Raw genomic sequence first — 15,583 nt, 5'->3', positions numbered from 1 at the left:
AAAGTACTTCAGCACTTAATCTATCCATGTGGGTTGACTGTCAATGCAGTGCTTAGGTACAAACTTCAGGTACAAATTCTTTTTGGCAGTTAGAATTTTGTTTGTCAACATACCATGATAAGAACCATGTCACTAGTAAATTTTATGTTGATTTACTTTATGCATAATTAGTTATTCAGTTTCCACTCAGTGCCTTGAAATTGTTTTCATTTGTAAGTTATTAACTCTACAGTGGATTTTTAAGGAAATACCCAGATGAAGATTGTTTACTGATTCCACTGCAGTAAATCATGGAGTTCCCAATCTGACTTTTGCCTTTGTGGAAATGATGTTTAGTGCTTGTTGTCAGAGTACAGTAAATAAGCATTAAATATCAGAATACAAAATATCAGGCATCAATAAGCTGATGATTATTTTAAACTGAAATGCAGTGAAAGACAGCACACACTGTGTGTTAAGATATTCCCTGAACTCATTTTACTTGATCTGAATTTTCTTATGTATAATAACCAGTTTTGATTGTTACTTTTGTGGTTTGGCTAAAAGCACTGTAGCACAAATGCAGTGTCCATATCACCTCTACTGTGTTATTGTGGATTGTAATACATCTTGATATCCTTTGATATTCAACTGTTTGCTTGTAGGATGAGAGCCTTATTTGAAGACCATGTTTTGTATCCCTGTGTCAGTTGGATATGGATTGAATTTTCTATTCTTGTTTTTCCATTTATTCCTGCAGTGACAAACACTATTAATGTTTAAAATATTACTTCTTTGAAATACTTTAAACTTATATTCTTCTCTTGTATTTCGGGCTATTTCTATGAAGAAAAAGTAAAATGGTAGTTGAGAATACCAAATGAAGAAATATTATTTTGATTATTGAGGGGTTTGACATATCAGCCATTTTTTTAAAGTGTAGAATGACATACAGAACTCTATTGAAAAAACCTTAAATTTGGAATCAAAATCTGTGTCACTATCACTGGCATTGTTATGGGTTCACATTTGAATAAACAAAATTCTAAGTAATGACAGGTTTACATGTTAGATTTTGTTAGTGATGTCTTATTCATCAGCTTTCGAAGTAATTTATGTAGTTACATAGCATGGTTTCTTTTAGTGATCTTTATTTCTTCAGGAAGAAGACATGCATTGATTTCTTTAATGGATGATTACAATTATGTATTTGCAAAGGCTATGATTCTAAGAACAGCGAGGCCAGGCACATTGCACACATGCTGTGCCATTTTTCGCTGTAAATATGAATTTCACAATATCATTATTTACGTTATGGAATGCAATTTGTTAATATTCTGATCAGTAGACATTTTCATGCCCTGATTTTTGCTTGCTTCACCTCTGGCATAAGCGTTATTTCATCTGGCACTAATGCTCTTCTACCATCTAGTTTTGTATCATTACATGTAAAACCTCATGGTCTTATATGGTGAAGAAACCACTAAGAATTCCCCATAACAGAGGTAGAACAGGTGACCTCAGTTTTCTCTGACGCCAGAGGAGGTGAATGATGTTTAGTTGGATCGGGTGAAATGTTCAGCAGGCCAAGGAGGTGCCCTCCAGACTTACCACTTCTACACACAGACGTGCACCGGGAGACCTGATGGATTTAGTCCATTTCCTCGCATTTTTGGAGTGTTTTGTCTTGACAGCAAGAACGTGTCAGGTTGACCAATTTTCCTGTGGGAACGGACGCTGCATTCCGACATCATGGCTGTGTGACAGGGAGGATGACTGCGGGGATGGGACAGATGAAATGACATCCTGTGGTAAGTGAATTCTCTCTCAGGAAGAAAAAAAAAAAGTAAAATTATACTGTAAAACAGTAGAACGTATAAGGATTTCTGTTCATGTGAAACTGATGGGTAGAATAAGTATGAGGGGCCATCTTGTTCTTATATGAACTGATGATGGTATTTCTGAAATGGCAGATAGAATTTGATTGATAAATAAACCCAAAACAGAGGCAGAATTTTCTATTAAGGAGCTCTTAACTACAATACCAAATATGCAGATCAATCAACTTAACACTTTTTCTAATTTACAGCCCATTATCAAATACTCTCACCCTCAAAAATTATTCTTTATCTCTGCCACATACCTCTTCACATGGGCTCCCTCAGCATAATCTAGATGTCAATATAATCAGCCTGTTTCAAGTCTGAACAGAAGGATACTTTGATGTTGTATTTTGCAGAAAAAAAATAGCATTTCTTGATTATATTATGAGAATTTCAGCAGCTGTGCTGATTGCTGCTTTGCAGAGATATTGCAGGGAGGTGTGCTCTCTCTAATCAGCTGCTCCCAAACAATTAAGGTTTTTAATAGTCATCTGTTTGGCAGGGCACAGGTAACTGCTGTGAGTCTAAGAGCACAAGGGTCAATGAGCTGTCTGCAAATACAGAATCATGGAATGGTTCGAGTTGGAAAGGACCTTAAAGACCATTTTGTTCCAACTCCCCTGCCATGGGCAGGAACACCTTCTGCTAGACCAGGTTGCTCAGAGCCCCGTCCAGCCTGGCCTTGAACACTTTCAGGATGGAGCATAAAGTCATTATATGAGTAAAAACTATAATATTATTAAGGTAGATTTCTAATGCCATGCTTCAAATCAAATAAGTTCACTTGTGTACAGAGGTAGAATAAGTCATCCCGTTGCATTTTGCAATCTCTAAATTATAACACTCTGGGTAATGGTACAGCATTGGCAGTCACTGCTAGAACAGTTTATCTGATTGGCTGTGCCTTGTTCTCAAACACATTAGGAACATGCAGAGTTTAATGTCATCTTTGTAATTCCTTCCCATGTGTTTTGTTTAGTGTCCTCTCACCTGATCTGGAATATTTCTTCAGATCATTTAATCGGGATTTATTTTACCAGCTGTTTCTCTGTTTAGCCAAACTTTACATATGTTTCATGGTTTAGAATCTTGTTTCTTTATCCTCGAGCACTGTGGTTGTGCAAATATGTCAAATATTTTTCGTTCTGCCTTATATTTTGATCACTAATAGCATTTATTTAGCTATTCTGTTTAGTGTCATATATTTTCTTCTTTGAAACATTTTAAAATTCTTGCATGCATAAAGATAGCAGAGAGAAATGAGATCGGTGTCTCCGCTGTGGAGAGACTTCACTGTAAGCTCAAGAAGCACCATTTTTGCTTTCTCTCTCTTCAGGACAGCCAGGACAGGGCTGGATATGAATCAGCTACAGGATGTGCATCTCTTTGCTGGGAAATAGGAAAGGAAAGGAGTAGAGAGACCACAGGGACAATGAGGGGGAGTGTTGTGTCTGTCCTCCAGGATTCGAGGAGGAGCTGTGGATGATGGTGGAGGCTGGGTCCATGAGAAGCAAACACTGGAAGGGCTGTAAAACATCCTTGGAAAGGCTGGGGGGGGCTGGAAATCATGAGATGGTGTTGGTGAGGATAAGCATAAGTCATTTTAGTTAGCTTCTGTCCCTTTTTACAGGTCTTGGGTAGACAGATGAACGTGAAAATGAAGTCATGGAGGCATTGATGTGGAAAGGGAAAAAATACATTTAATATATTAGTTAAATTTCTGGAAAAAATATTGAACAGCTAAAAATCAAAATTAAAAATTGCTTTCAGCTTTGCTTGAAGCACATAAGGCAAGTACTGTAGCTAAGTACTATTGCAGTTAAACATTTCCATAATTTCCATTATTTGTCTCAGAAGAGATTTTTGTTGTCACTGTAATGTCTTCCCCAAGAAAGAAAAAAGGTGGAGTTTTTTTATATAACAAAAAACCAAACAACCAATGAAGCAAAACAAAATGAACAAAAAAATCATAAAAATCCCCAAGGCAAACTCCAAAACTTCCCAGTTTTCTAGGAGTGTTGTCATCAATATTAGCTTTTTTCCCCCACCCTTTTCTGTTTTGAAGCAGGATAATCAGGTCCAGTGAAGTTCTTGGGGATCTCTAAATTTGCTGTTTGATGCAGCTGCTTTGGCTTAGTGCTCTCTTGTGTGACTCTTTTTAAGCCAAGTCTTTTTAAGACAAGCAATTTCATTTCTTGTCCTCAGGAACTTTTACATTTAATGACATGTTTTAAAGATTTAGAAAATCTCATCCGTACTTTGGGTTTTTTTGAGAATTAGGCCACATAAGTAGCAGTGAAGACTGAAGTGAGACTTTCAGATTGTTTTCTATGAATTGCCAGGTTTTGTAAACTAGATCTTGTATTTTCCAAACTGTTGAACAGATTAATGGTATGAATGCACATATCTGGCTACGTCATGGGTTTTAGAAGAAAAAGAACTCTGGAAAAAATTCAGACTATATTTGAGTAATTCTATGCAGAGGCATATTAGACAATTATAAAAACAAATATCTGTGTAATATAGATGATTCTTTATTAAATACATTGTTTCAGATTTCTGCTACTTTACTGCAATGCTTGGAGGAACTGCTTGTAAACACTGACGTTTTAATTTTGGATTTTATTATGCCAATGTAGGGTAACTTTATTTCTTTTCTTTTGGTTAACCTTCTCATTTTATAGTCTTCCATTTCCTGTTTTTTACTGGCAGTGCTATTGCAATTGGAGAACTCTTTTATATAAATAAACACATAGAATATGGTTCATATCAGTTATTCATATCAAGCTATTATTATTCATAAATATTATCATGCTTAGTGGCAAAACCAGCCCTGGTCTGATGGGAATGTAGGATCATGTTATATGGCACAAAATAATGGCACAAAATAATTCCTCTGTGGAGGAAGGATGGGGTTTGGACTAGTATTTACAGTTCTAAAGCTTTTTTCACCCTCCCTTTTTGGTGTCTCACCCTTTTTTCTTCTCCAGATTAAGTAGCTGGCAGGTGCAGATGGCGCATAGGAGGGTGGAAGAACATTACTGAAGAGGATATACATTAAATAGTTTTTATTTCTTTTTGAACACTTTCACAGAATTCCCAACATGTGAGCCACTAACTCAGTTTATATGCAGAAATGGAAGATGCATTAGCAGCAAATGGCTCTGTGATTCAGGCAAGTATCAAGTGCTCCATATGTGAAATGAATATGATGGATATTACATAAATATTGCTTTGATGCACACGCTTCTTTTCTGAGTCTGATATTGCCAGTTTGACTTGTTAAGTGGTCAGAGAATAAATAAACCATTTTTAAATTACTGACCTGACCTAGACAGCAGCAGTATTGAAGCTTCATATAAGGAATGAGGCACTGGATGTAGTAATAGTTACAAACAGTATATTATGTAGAATCAAGTATGTTACTTCATTATTAAAAAAAAAACATGTCAAGCTATTGCTTATGAAAGTATCTTCTGCTTTTAGAAAACAAAATAGTTCCAGTGACCAATATATCTGATTTTTTTTATTGTTTGTGGACAAGTTCAATTAAAGAAATAGCATCCCACAAGAATGAAGGACAGGAAGACTTTACAATGTATTTGGGTTTTTTTGTCTAAAAGAAGTACATATTTGAATGGCAGCTGTTCAAATGAATCTTAGAACTGTTGGTGTGGCAGTGATGTCATGCCAGTCCTAATAACATTGGCTTGGTTCTTCATCCATCAAAGCATTTAATGTTACTATAATTTTATGAGTCCAGCAGGAATTCGTAGCTGTAAATGGACAAATTCCCCAAATTATCACTCTGTGCTGACTGAAATTCTGTGCAAGGAGACCCTTTAGAGTTTATCTAACATATTTATCTTTTTGCTCCCTTCATGACCACAATCAAATTACAGAAATTGCCTTTAGGTTGTTGTAATGACTACAACATTAGAGTAAAAAGAAACTTCATTCCACGCTTGTTATTATTTCATGCAACCTTGCACTGTTGCAAATACACGGCAAAAACAGGTTTAATACTATTAAAAGGAAATTCTGCCATCAAGGTTTCACTTGGTTTATATAAAGCCCTTTGTGTCTGTGATTAACTGTCTTAAGTTATCACAGAGAGTAAAGTAAACCAACTGTATCTGCAAGTCTGGGTACTTACACACAATGAAAGAAATTAAGAAAATCTACAACCTTCTTATGCTTGCTGGTGCCTGTGACTGAACAGTTGTAAAGGGTAAGATGATCCAAAGTGACAGAGTTGAGTGCTGTTGGTAAATAAGATTTAAGGTGTTATTGGTATTAGAAATAATTTCACTATGTGCCTATGGGCAGTAAGCATACTACGGTATTTACTGTATTTATGCTACACTTTTTTTTCCCCCTCCTTTTTGGAAATATTTTTCCCTCCTCACATCTTTTATTCAGATTTTTTTTGTATTTTAAAATATTAATATTTGCAGATGATGACTGTGGTGATGGAAGTGATGAGCTGGGCTGCATTCACTCCTGTTCTGCTGACCAGTTCAGGTGTCATAATGGTCGATGTATCCCGAGTCACTGGGCTTGTGATGGTGACAATGACTGTGGAGATTTCAGTGATGAAACCAAAGCAAACTGCAGCAAGGAAGGTCAGATTTATTTTTTTTTCTTCCCACATTTTAATACTTATAAACACAGAGAATACTTTGTTAGAAATACCGAGGACTTGTCTTCAGTCAATGGAAAAAGAGATGGTGCTTTTAACTTTAGTAAAAGTTGGGATGGGAAACATGTCAAGTGCAATATGATAACACAGAAGTGTATAATAGAAGAAGAATGCATTTGAAAGTAAAATGGATATTACAGTGAGATAAATTTTATAGTTTACTGAATTATGCTATTTGTGAGGTTTGTCTTATTACAGAGGTGCATGCTGTCTAGGTAAAGAGACAGTAAGAAGCATTCCTTAAGTAGTTATTGATATTTTCCGTGTATTTTTTCATGCAGTGGAACAGTAGTACTCTCATTTTTGTGTGATCCAAGTTTCTGAGTTTGTAAGGATTTTTTTTTTTTTTTTTAATCAAAGCATTTTAACAAACTACAGTGTATTTAAATGCCACACGTATTTATTTGGGTGGGCAGAGAAGGGAAGGACGTTTGTAACAGAGAATAAATAATAATCAGACCAGAATGAAGGAATATCTTTCATATATTTCTCATAATGATTTTTCCACAACAAAGTAATTGTACACAATATTATTGGTCTCTTTTTATGAGTTTATATTCTAAATCTAGTTGCAAACCTCATACAAATAGATGAATTAGCAGAATGCATCATAACTGAGGTCCTTAATTTTTATACACTTACAAAAATTATTTTTATTGTAATTCATCTGGAACTGAGCAACCCACTTATACCCTTGTTCATGTCCATCTTGAAGCTTAAAGCTTCACTCCGTTGCAATAGAATGCAAGATTGTAAATTAGTTAGAAAAAAAGTCCAAGGCAACCTTAAATACTATAAAATGTATATTTACAAACAGTGCTACAAGAATTTATTCAAATAGTGTTTATTGGTACAAACAGGAATGTATAAGTATGTCATTACTGTAAAGTGCACGTTATTGTTGTTAGTATGTTATTTAATAATAGAAATACAGTGGTAATAGTTTGGGAAAAGGAAAGCAAGGATAAGATTGAAAAGGCCATAATCTAGAAAATACTTAGAGAATTATGTATGTGGTGAATAATTAAACTCACATGGTAATTATGCTTTGAAGCAGTCAACAGTGATTCCATAGCTGCGCTGAACTCAAGTTCCTTGCTGTGGAATTTGGAGTGGCTGCAGCTGCTTTGCCAGTGCTGTAATAACACAAACCAGGCAGGTGTTGGGGCCTTGTTAGAGCACAGGTGTGACCTTTCATGTTTTGTGAACTAGGAGATGGACTCTGTTAGATAAAAGAGACTGAGGGAGGAGGAGGGAATGTAGCTTGAGAATGAAAGGCAGAGCGTGTGAAGCACCAGGAAAGCTTGCTCGGCCTTGGTCATCTTTGCGTCTCCAAACTCATTCCTGTCTGACCTCTGTGAAAAAAAGAACTAAAAATTGGTATTTTCCTTAAACCTGTAGTAGAGGAGAGGAGTGAAGGGCGTGAGCAGGATAAGAAAGAGCTTTTCTGAAGCTTGTGTTGGAGTGATGAGTTAGGATGGAATAGTGAGTTTTGAGTGTTATACCTGGGGACTCTGATTTTGGCTTTTGTTAGGAAGCTGGATTCTAAGTCAATGTAGACTTGGAATGGAAAAAAATAAAAATCACATGAGCAAAATTCTTCAATGTAATTCTTATTTTTCTAAGAAACTCCCTCTCCTGGAAGGTGCAATGGGAGGGAATTTCAGTGCAGTCCTGATGGGAACTGTGTGCCTGAGTTGTGGCGCTGTGACGGAGAAAAGGACTGTGAAGATGGGAGTGATGAAAAGGGCTGTAATGGAACTATCCGACTGTGTGATGAAAAAACAAAGTTCTCCTGCCAGAGTACAGGTATGTGCTTGCAGATATGTTCTGCTCTCATTTGCTCAGTGTGTGTATGTGTGTGTGTTGTTTGATCACATACCTCCTGTTTGACTACTGCTTTTAATGATTAATACTCTTGAGGTGAGGTTGCTTATTGTGCTCATACCAGGAAAATACATCCCCTAACCTGTTTTCTGATTTACAATATGAAATGGATGGGTTCTGAGCTTACTTAAAGCTGAAATTATTCTCTATGATAGTACATCAAACCAAATGTTTAAATATAGCATTTAATAGTACTCCAAAGTCCAGATATTTTCTTCTATTTTTTGTCTTTGGCCTTAGAATTAAGTTGAGTAAAGTGATACCATGTAATTAGCTAGAAGACTTCAAAGAATTAGAACTGCAACACTGGAAGAAAAATATATTCTTTGAGAATGTTTAAAATAATTTTTCCCTAAGTATACTTCATTAAAAGATGTAAAAAGAATGTGACAATCATTACATGATGTTTAGATGGAATATTTTTTTAAGGAAAAGTTCGTTTAAATAAGAAATTAATATATGTCAACATTGTATTAATATTTTTGTAATTTCTTTCAAAGCTTAATGGGATATTAAGGCTAATATAACTTTCAAAACCAAATTTAATTCAGATTATAATAAGTACTAATATTATTTTTATTAGGCAGCTGTAATTATTACAGGAAAGGAGAACCCATTCTAATGCCTCTGTTACAGCTAAGCATGATAAAAGTGGCAGACTAGTTAAGTGAGCTGTCTGAAAGTAGTTTGCTGCTGTTTGAATTTTAAAGTTATAGAAATCATAATGTCCAGATTAAAAAACATGGAATACTGAATTTTTTCTAAATCAAACGTTTCCTTTTGTGTTCTTACCAGTTCCATAAAGATCTGTAGATTAAGCAGTTGTTAAATTAAATAGTTTCCATAACTAAAAATGGATTATTGCCTTCTAATAGAATGGCCTGTTTCCTGAAATAGACTGATGGAAACCCTGACCCAGGAAATCCACTCCTTGCTGATGCTTTTTCCTAGTGCTTAGATGGGGAAAAGGTAATACCAACCCAAGTGACTAAAGCTGAATTATGAGAGAGAAGAAAGGTGAAATCTCATTAGATGAGGTTTATTTTCAGCAGTTGCATTTGGAAAACTAATGAGATGTTACTACTGTAGTTAATAGAAAGCAAAGAACAAGGTTAGAGGCAGTGTGGAATACAAGATGAAGTGTAGATTTTAGTTATTAGTCTTGACTATGTTTTGGAAAAACTTGCTTCCTAGGCTGAACTTTTTCTTGCTTAACCTGAATGATTTTAGATACGGAGAGTGAAAAACCCATTCTGGTGGTAAGCTGAAATTTTCCCAAGTACAGCTACAGTAACAAAAGGAAATAACAAATATTTAATTTCAGCATAACCCTTTGAATGAGTTGTCTTTGCAGCAAAGAACTAGAGCAGCTTTTTAAAGTCCACAGTTTCACTTCCAAACTGCATTACCTCATTATACACTCCTCTAAGTTTGCAGTCGTGTGTAAGGAGGGCAACATCTTTTTTCACAGGATGAAGGATGACATCTCTGGTTGCCACATAGAAATACAGCAAAAAAAAAAAAAAAAAATTTTCATCAAACATTTGGGTTAAATTCAAGAGTTTATGGCTTTGATTTAGAAGAAAATGGAGTTATGCCTGTTAGTTGTGGGGAAACACACCACTTTAGGTATCGGCTGTGACAGTTTCATCCATTATTTTTTTCTTTCACAATTTTCCTTCCATCAGTCCTGGAAGGAGCAAAACTGCTGCTCTGGAGGAAGCTTGTTGGCAGTGCACTGGAACAGAAAACAGCAAAGGCAGTTTTTTGTTTAGCTACTTTTCAGTTTAATTCCTTGTGGTAGGACAAAGGAGCAATAATGGGTTTATGAGAAATAGTCATGTTTCAGGAGAAATGCAATTTTTTCTGTGGATTATTCTAAAGAAATAACGCTGCCTGGCTTCCACATTTATGAGAATTGTACAGATGAGGTGGTATTGGCTAATTTTCCCCTTATAGATTGTTAGGTGGTGGCATCAGGATTCCTAACACAGCATGTGATGGGTCTGGGTAGGAACATGTGTGTGTGTGGAGCTGAAACACCCAATACTTCTGAAGAGAAATGACAGTTGGTGAGAACAATAACAGTGAGCTGTTACTGCCCGCTTTTGGTTATTTCTTTTTCATTTTATTCTTTTCCATACATAAGAGGCGCAGGGTCTTCCCTTACTGTAGTTTTTGTTGGCTCTGGTTATTCTGTCACAGTGCCACAGGTGTGAGTGCCACGTTACAAATACACCATTTGTCAGCATTGAGTGAAAAATGTGATTTTTTTTTTTTCTGCTTAGGGTAGTGGTGGTCTCAACTTTTTTTCCCAATAAGTTATCTGGCTGTTTGAATATCAAAAGACTTATGTCATATTTTTCTTTAGCCACATTATTTGTTGAATAAACAGACACTTTTCTCTTTCCCCTTGCGTGTCTTCTATTTTTGTTTTATATTTTTAAACCTTTAGTATTTTTGTTGGTCCTGCTGGAACTTTCAGCCTGGACAGTTCTTGAGCTGTGGTATCCAAAGTCAGCCAAAATGCTTCAGGGTACTTGAGTTTCCAGATTTCAGAATTGCTTTTCTAATTTTTTCAAGAGCATCACATGGTTGTTTGTGGTGATGTGTGATGAAAACTATACTAAAGGTTGTGTAGCAGTAGGATATGAAATGCAATAACTACCTGATTAAGATTGACTACTGTTGGGCTGCTTCTAGCCAATTATTTTCTGGTTTTAAATTAGATTAGACTTCTTTTAAATTAGACTAGATTAATTTAAATTAGAATAAGACTCAACTTTCTATTTTAAATTCTGATTCCAAAAATTATTGCAGGCATGTACTTCAGCTCAGTTTTATGTACTACATAAATCTGTCCTTTTTATTCCATCTCCCTACTTTTCAGTTAGTAGTACTGGAGCAAGAGCTGAATCTCTGCAATCTTACTTAAAAAGTCATCTAATTACTCTGATGATCATAATAAAGTACTTCTATGAAGGCAAATGCAAAAGAGCCATGAATACTTCAGTTTAGTAAGCAGTAGATCTGAACTTTAATGTGTATTTGTCATACAGTTCTTTACAATTTTTCAAGCAGCAGTTAATTTTGTATCTTACCATTTTAATGCTACCCTGTGGGCTATTATTTTATACTTTTTTCCCTCACATTTTAATAATATATCAGAGGGTGAAATAAAGATGAGGGAAGAAGTAGGATTCCTTTGGAATGGAAATTAAGGAATGTACATAGAGGAAATAAAGTCAATAGGTGATCATCACAGGGATACTGGAAGAAGAGACCAGCAGCACTGGTACCCTCTGGATGGGGCAGTGTGAGAATCCAGGTGTGGGTATGTGACAAGTAGAGGAGAGTGGAGAGAAGCTGGTACTGAGGAAGCCTGGGAAGGAAAGGTTGTCCAGAAATATGATGAAGAAATTGGTAGGGCTGCCCTACAGATTCTCTGAGGGTTTATGAGGAGGAAAGAGCTACTGTGGAGTTATAGAATGGGAGGAATTTTGGAAGAGGTGAAGATTTAATAAGAATGTAACAGTGGGACACATGGAGGAACTCAAAGGGTGGGTGGAAAGGATATCAGTCATAAGGTGGGTTTGCCAGTGTTCCTTCCAGTTGTTTCCTGCCTTCCCTGTCTCCTCTCATACTTTCAGATCTTGAGAGCTTTACCTCTTGTACAACTACTTTGATAACCTCTTTGACATAATGATCTTTCAGAATAATTAAATTTCTGACTGAAGGGGTGGATTCAGTTGACATTATAAATGTGAATAAAAAGAAACAACTACAGCAAGTAAACTAGAAAATTATGTATGCTGTTCCAATCCTGTATTTTTATCCTCAGTTCATTGTTTTCTGTGGTAACAAATATCTTCTTTAGGTCCTCTTTTTTTTTTTTTTTTGTTCTGTCTCATACAGGAGGCATTTGTAAAGATCTAAGTTCTGCTAAAAGCTTTAAACACAAGAAATGTTCATGTTCTTGAAATAATGTGGTTCAGTCTAAGTCTCAGAAGTGTTCTATGAGCAAGATCATTGACCATCACAACATTTTATTTAATATGTCACATTGGAACATTCTTTCATTCTACAGGTTAGGAAGGTATCTACAGCTTTAGGCAGCAAGACTTAGCTATAAGAGGAATGCAATTAATGCTCCATCAAAGTAGTTTTCGTAAGGTTGAAAATGTAATCAATCCAAAAACCTCATGGGCTCGGTATCCCAACACACACTGAATGGTACAAAAACAGTTAATTCTGTTGTATTTGCTAATATTTGTAGGAAGTAAAAAAAGTTGGAGAAGCATTTGGATCAGGCTTTCCCACATACTTGTTGCTTCAGACCTTCTGTTTCACTGTGTTACATGTATTTCTTCAGTGTTACACAAAAGAGCAATGGAAAAAAACCAGATATATCCATTGAGGCAACTAATTTATGATGGAATTTAACTAAAAAGGTTCCTAGAAACCAGAAATATGAGTTTCCCTAAGGAGCAATAAAGCAAAAATACTTCAGTGAATTTTAAGTAATGATTTCAAGACAGTCATAATATTTCGTTAAGTCCATCTCTTTAGGATTTTGGCAAAGATTAATTCTTTGAAAGTATATTCTACTTAAGAACCTGTCATATATATCATGATGAAAGATGAATCTTTCATTATAAAACGTATCTTCACTAAGGTATGAGAGAGGCAGGAAAACTGTTTTGCCCTGTAAATATTTGAATGTATAAAAGATTAAAATAACAGATTAGGAGCTCTACTGGAAGCAACTTTGATTTATTTTGGGTTCTGGTTAGTTTAGTTGATGTTGGTATTTTCCATTAGCTTTCATTCTACTGCTGTTTTATAATCTTATATAAAAATCAATGATCATTCAAGATAAAAAATAGGGATAATTTTTTGAAACATTTGTGATTGCAGGTAATGATAAACTGCATACATAACATGCATGCAATTTTGATTCCTTGTGTTTGTGCAATTCTGTCTGTTCAGTATAGCATATTTGGGACTTTGGCCACTATAGAAATAGTGGAAGCTTTTCATTCTAATTGACACCCCTCCCTGTTTACATTTTCCAGGTGATTTTGCACTGGTAAAACAATGTTCTGTTGTTTGAAACCACACTCAGTGTAGTATGGTCCTGTATGTATGTACTACTGAGTGTAGTATGGTCCTGAAGTTTTTCTTGCTTTTCTTCACCAAAAGTGCAAAGAGTCTCACATTTGCCTTGTGAGTGCTGCAGAAACTTATTTTTTCATTCTTCTGTCCCTGTCTTTTATCCCATTGACATTGTGAGAACATCAACACCCTACACAATCAAGGGAAAATCATTGCATTAATCTTAAGCAAATGTTTCCTTCCAAAGAAATTGAAATCTGATTCTGTATCCTAGCAGACAGTGGAGCTGGGGACAGTTGCTACGTTGTGTGGAGAGAGCACAGAATCTCTTTTGAGGTGATTTGATATTGAACTGTCACAGTAGTTGCAGTGCAAAAGACAACCCATAGCAGAGTTATCACCGAGGTGTATTAAAGGAGGAACAATGTTAGTTTTACCCTGGCTGATTTTTTTACACGCTCACTCACTTGCTTACCCCCTCCAACTCATAATCAATCTCAGTTTCCTACTGGGAGGAATGCTGCTAAACTGGGAAGGCTGGGCAGAAAGTCATGTGGGTTCACGCTGTGCAGGTTTGAAGTTATCAGTCTCAGGCATTGCCAGTGAGCCCCTGGGCATCCACCAGCATTGCTCTCAGTGGATCCAAATGTTTCCAGGGCCTTCTTTCCCATTACAACTTGATTTTGTCTGAGTGGCTTATAGGAGAAAAAAAAAATAAAATTAAAAAATGGTTCGAGATCATCATAACTGATGGTTCTATCTGTTCTCTCTTTATTAAGTGGAAAATAAAGTATGTGGCATTTTTGTTCAGCGTAGGTATTACCAAAATTTACAATTAGTCTCTCCTGGTTGTATTTAGCAAGTAACAAGTTATTCCTCAGAGCTGAAAAACAGCTTGGTACAGGAGCACACACACACACACCTGTAAGTGGCAGCATTTCCAATCTTGGCTCTTTTTCACCTATTAAAATCCCTGGCTTTGTTGATTCTAATTTAATACCTGTATTCATTTTTTTAAAGATTAAAACCCCTTTTTTAATCAAGAAACTGTATTTCATCTCTAAACGTTGATGGTCAGCACAAAGGTGGAAATCTTTTTCCCCTTTTGAGAAGTGAAGGCACTGATCTGAGCACTGGTTTGACAAAACAGAAATCATGTAAGAAATTTCCTCTGCTGTAGTTATTTTGTCTAAAAGCTGATCATTTATCTGACATCATCTGGGAATGTATTGTGTATACTTCCTAGAAGGATTTTTGCTTCTCAAACCCGTGGTCGTAGAAACTCTTAAACTGAAACATTGCTCACATGGAGGGCTGTTTGAAAAAACATGAAGAAAAGCAGAAATTAAAAAAAAAAATTAAACATATCACTATAACTTGATATATTTAACAGAATATGAGTATGTGTCCTGCCTGTATGCAGTTCTGTTCAACATAGAAATAACTAAGATTGGTGGTGTCTGGAAAATTAGTCTGTCAACAGTGTCGCGGATGGTGCTTCAGAATATAAGTTTGTTTCTTTCTGTTCATTAGAGGAAAGTGCTATTAATAGAAAAGCATAATTAAAAAAAAAAATCTATATGTTGTTACTGAAGCTTTTTTCACCAAAGTTTGCCTCCAGTCTGATTTCCTGTGTTTATTGTCTCTTTTCTCCAAGGGAGATGCATTAGCAAAGCGTGGCTTTGTGATGGCGATATTGATTGTGAGGATCAGTCTGATGAGGATAATTGCGAGGGCTATATGTGTGGACCACCAAAATACCCTTGTGCTAATGATACCTCCATCTGCCTACAGCCTGAGAAGCTCTGCAATGGGAGAAGAGATTGTCCTGATGGATCTGATGAAGGCGATCTTTGTGGTACTTCTTTTAGACACATTTTTCTGATTACTCTTGGTATTGTCTGTCTCAATGCTTCCTGTTGGAAAAAATGTTGTCATGTTAATCTTACTGAAATTTTATCACCATAGCCTATGTGAGGATTTTTGTTTCATTAAAATCATACCGAGTTTATGCTTG

At 35.8% G+C, this 15,583-nt stretch overlaps 1 protein-coding gene across 10 annotated transcripts in view; it reads left to right on the top strand.

Moving 5' to 3' along the window:
- LRP1B (LDL receptor related protein 1B) overlaps positions 1 to 15,583 on the top strand; it is a 672,101-nt gene that overhangs the window by 449,413 nt on the left and 207,105 nt on the right. For all 10 annotated transcript variants that reach the window (XR_004358017.1, XM_032693191.1, XM_032693192.1 and 7 more), the window contains 5 exons: positions 1,674 to 1,790; positions 4,957 to 5,037; positions 6,320 to 6,487; positions 8,191 to 8,373; positions 15,224 to 15,424. Coding sequence is in view for 9 of the 10 variants with exons in the window: in XM_032693191.1 (XP_032549082.1) it covers positions 1,674 to 1,790; positions 4,957 to 5,037; positions 6,320 to 6,487; positions 8,191 to 8,373; positions 15,224 to 15,424 (750 nt within the window). In the remaining variant the exon portion in view is untranslated. The remainder of the gene's footprint in view (positions 1 to 1,673; positions 1,791 to 4,956; positions 5,038 to 6,319; positions 6,488 to 8,190; positions 8,374 to 15,223; positions 15,425 to 15,583) is intronic.

This window comes from Chiroxiphia lanceolata, chromosome 7 (assembly GCF_009829145.1).
Source record: "Chiroxiphia lanceolata isolate bChiLan1 chromosome 7, bChiLan1.pri, whole genome shotgun sequence".
Classification (NCBI taxonomy): domain Eukaryota; kingdom Metazoa; phylum Chordata; class Aves; order Passeriformes; family Pipridae; genus Chiroxiphia; species Chiroxiphia lanceolata.
This window is presented reverse-complemented; position numbering and strand designations above follow the sequence as displayed.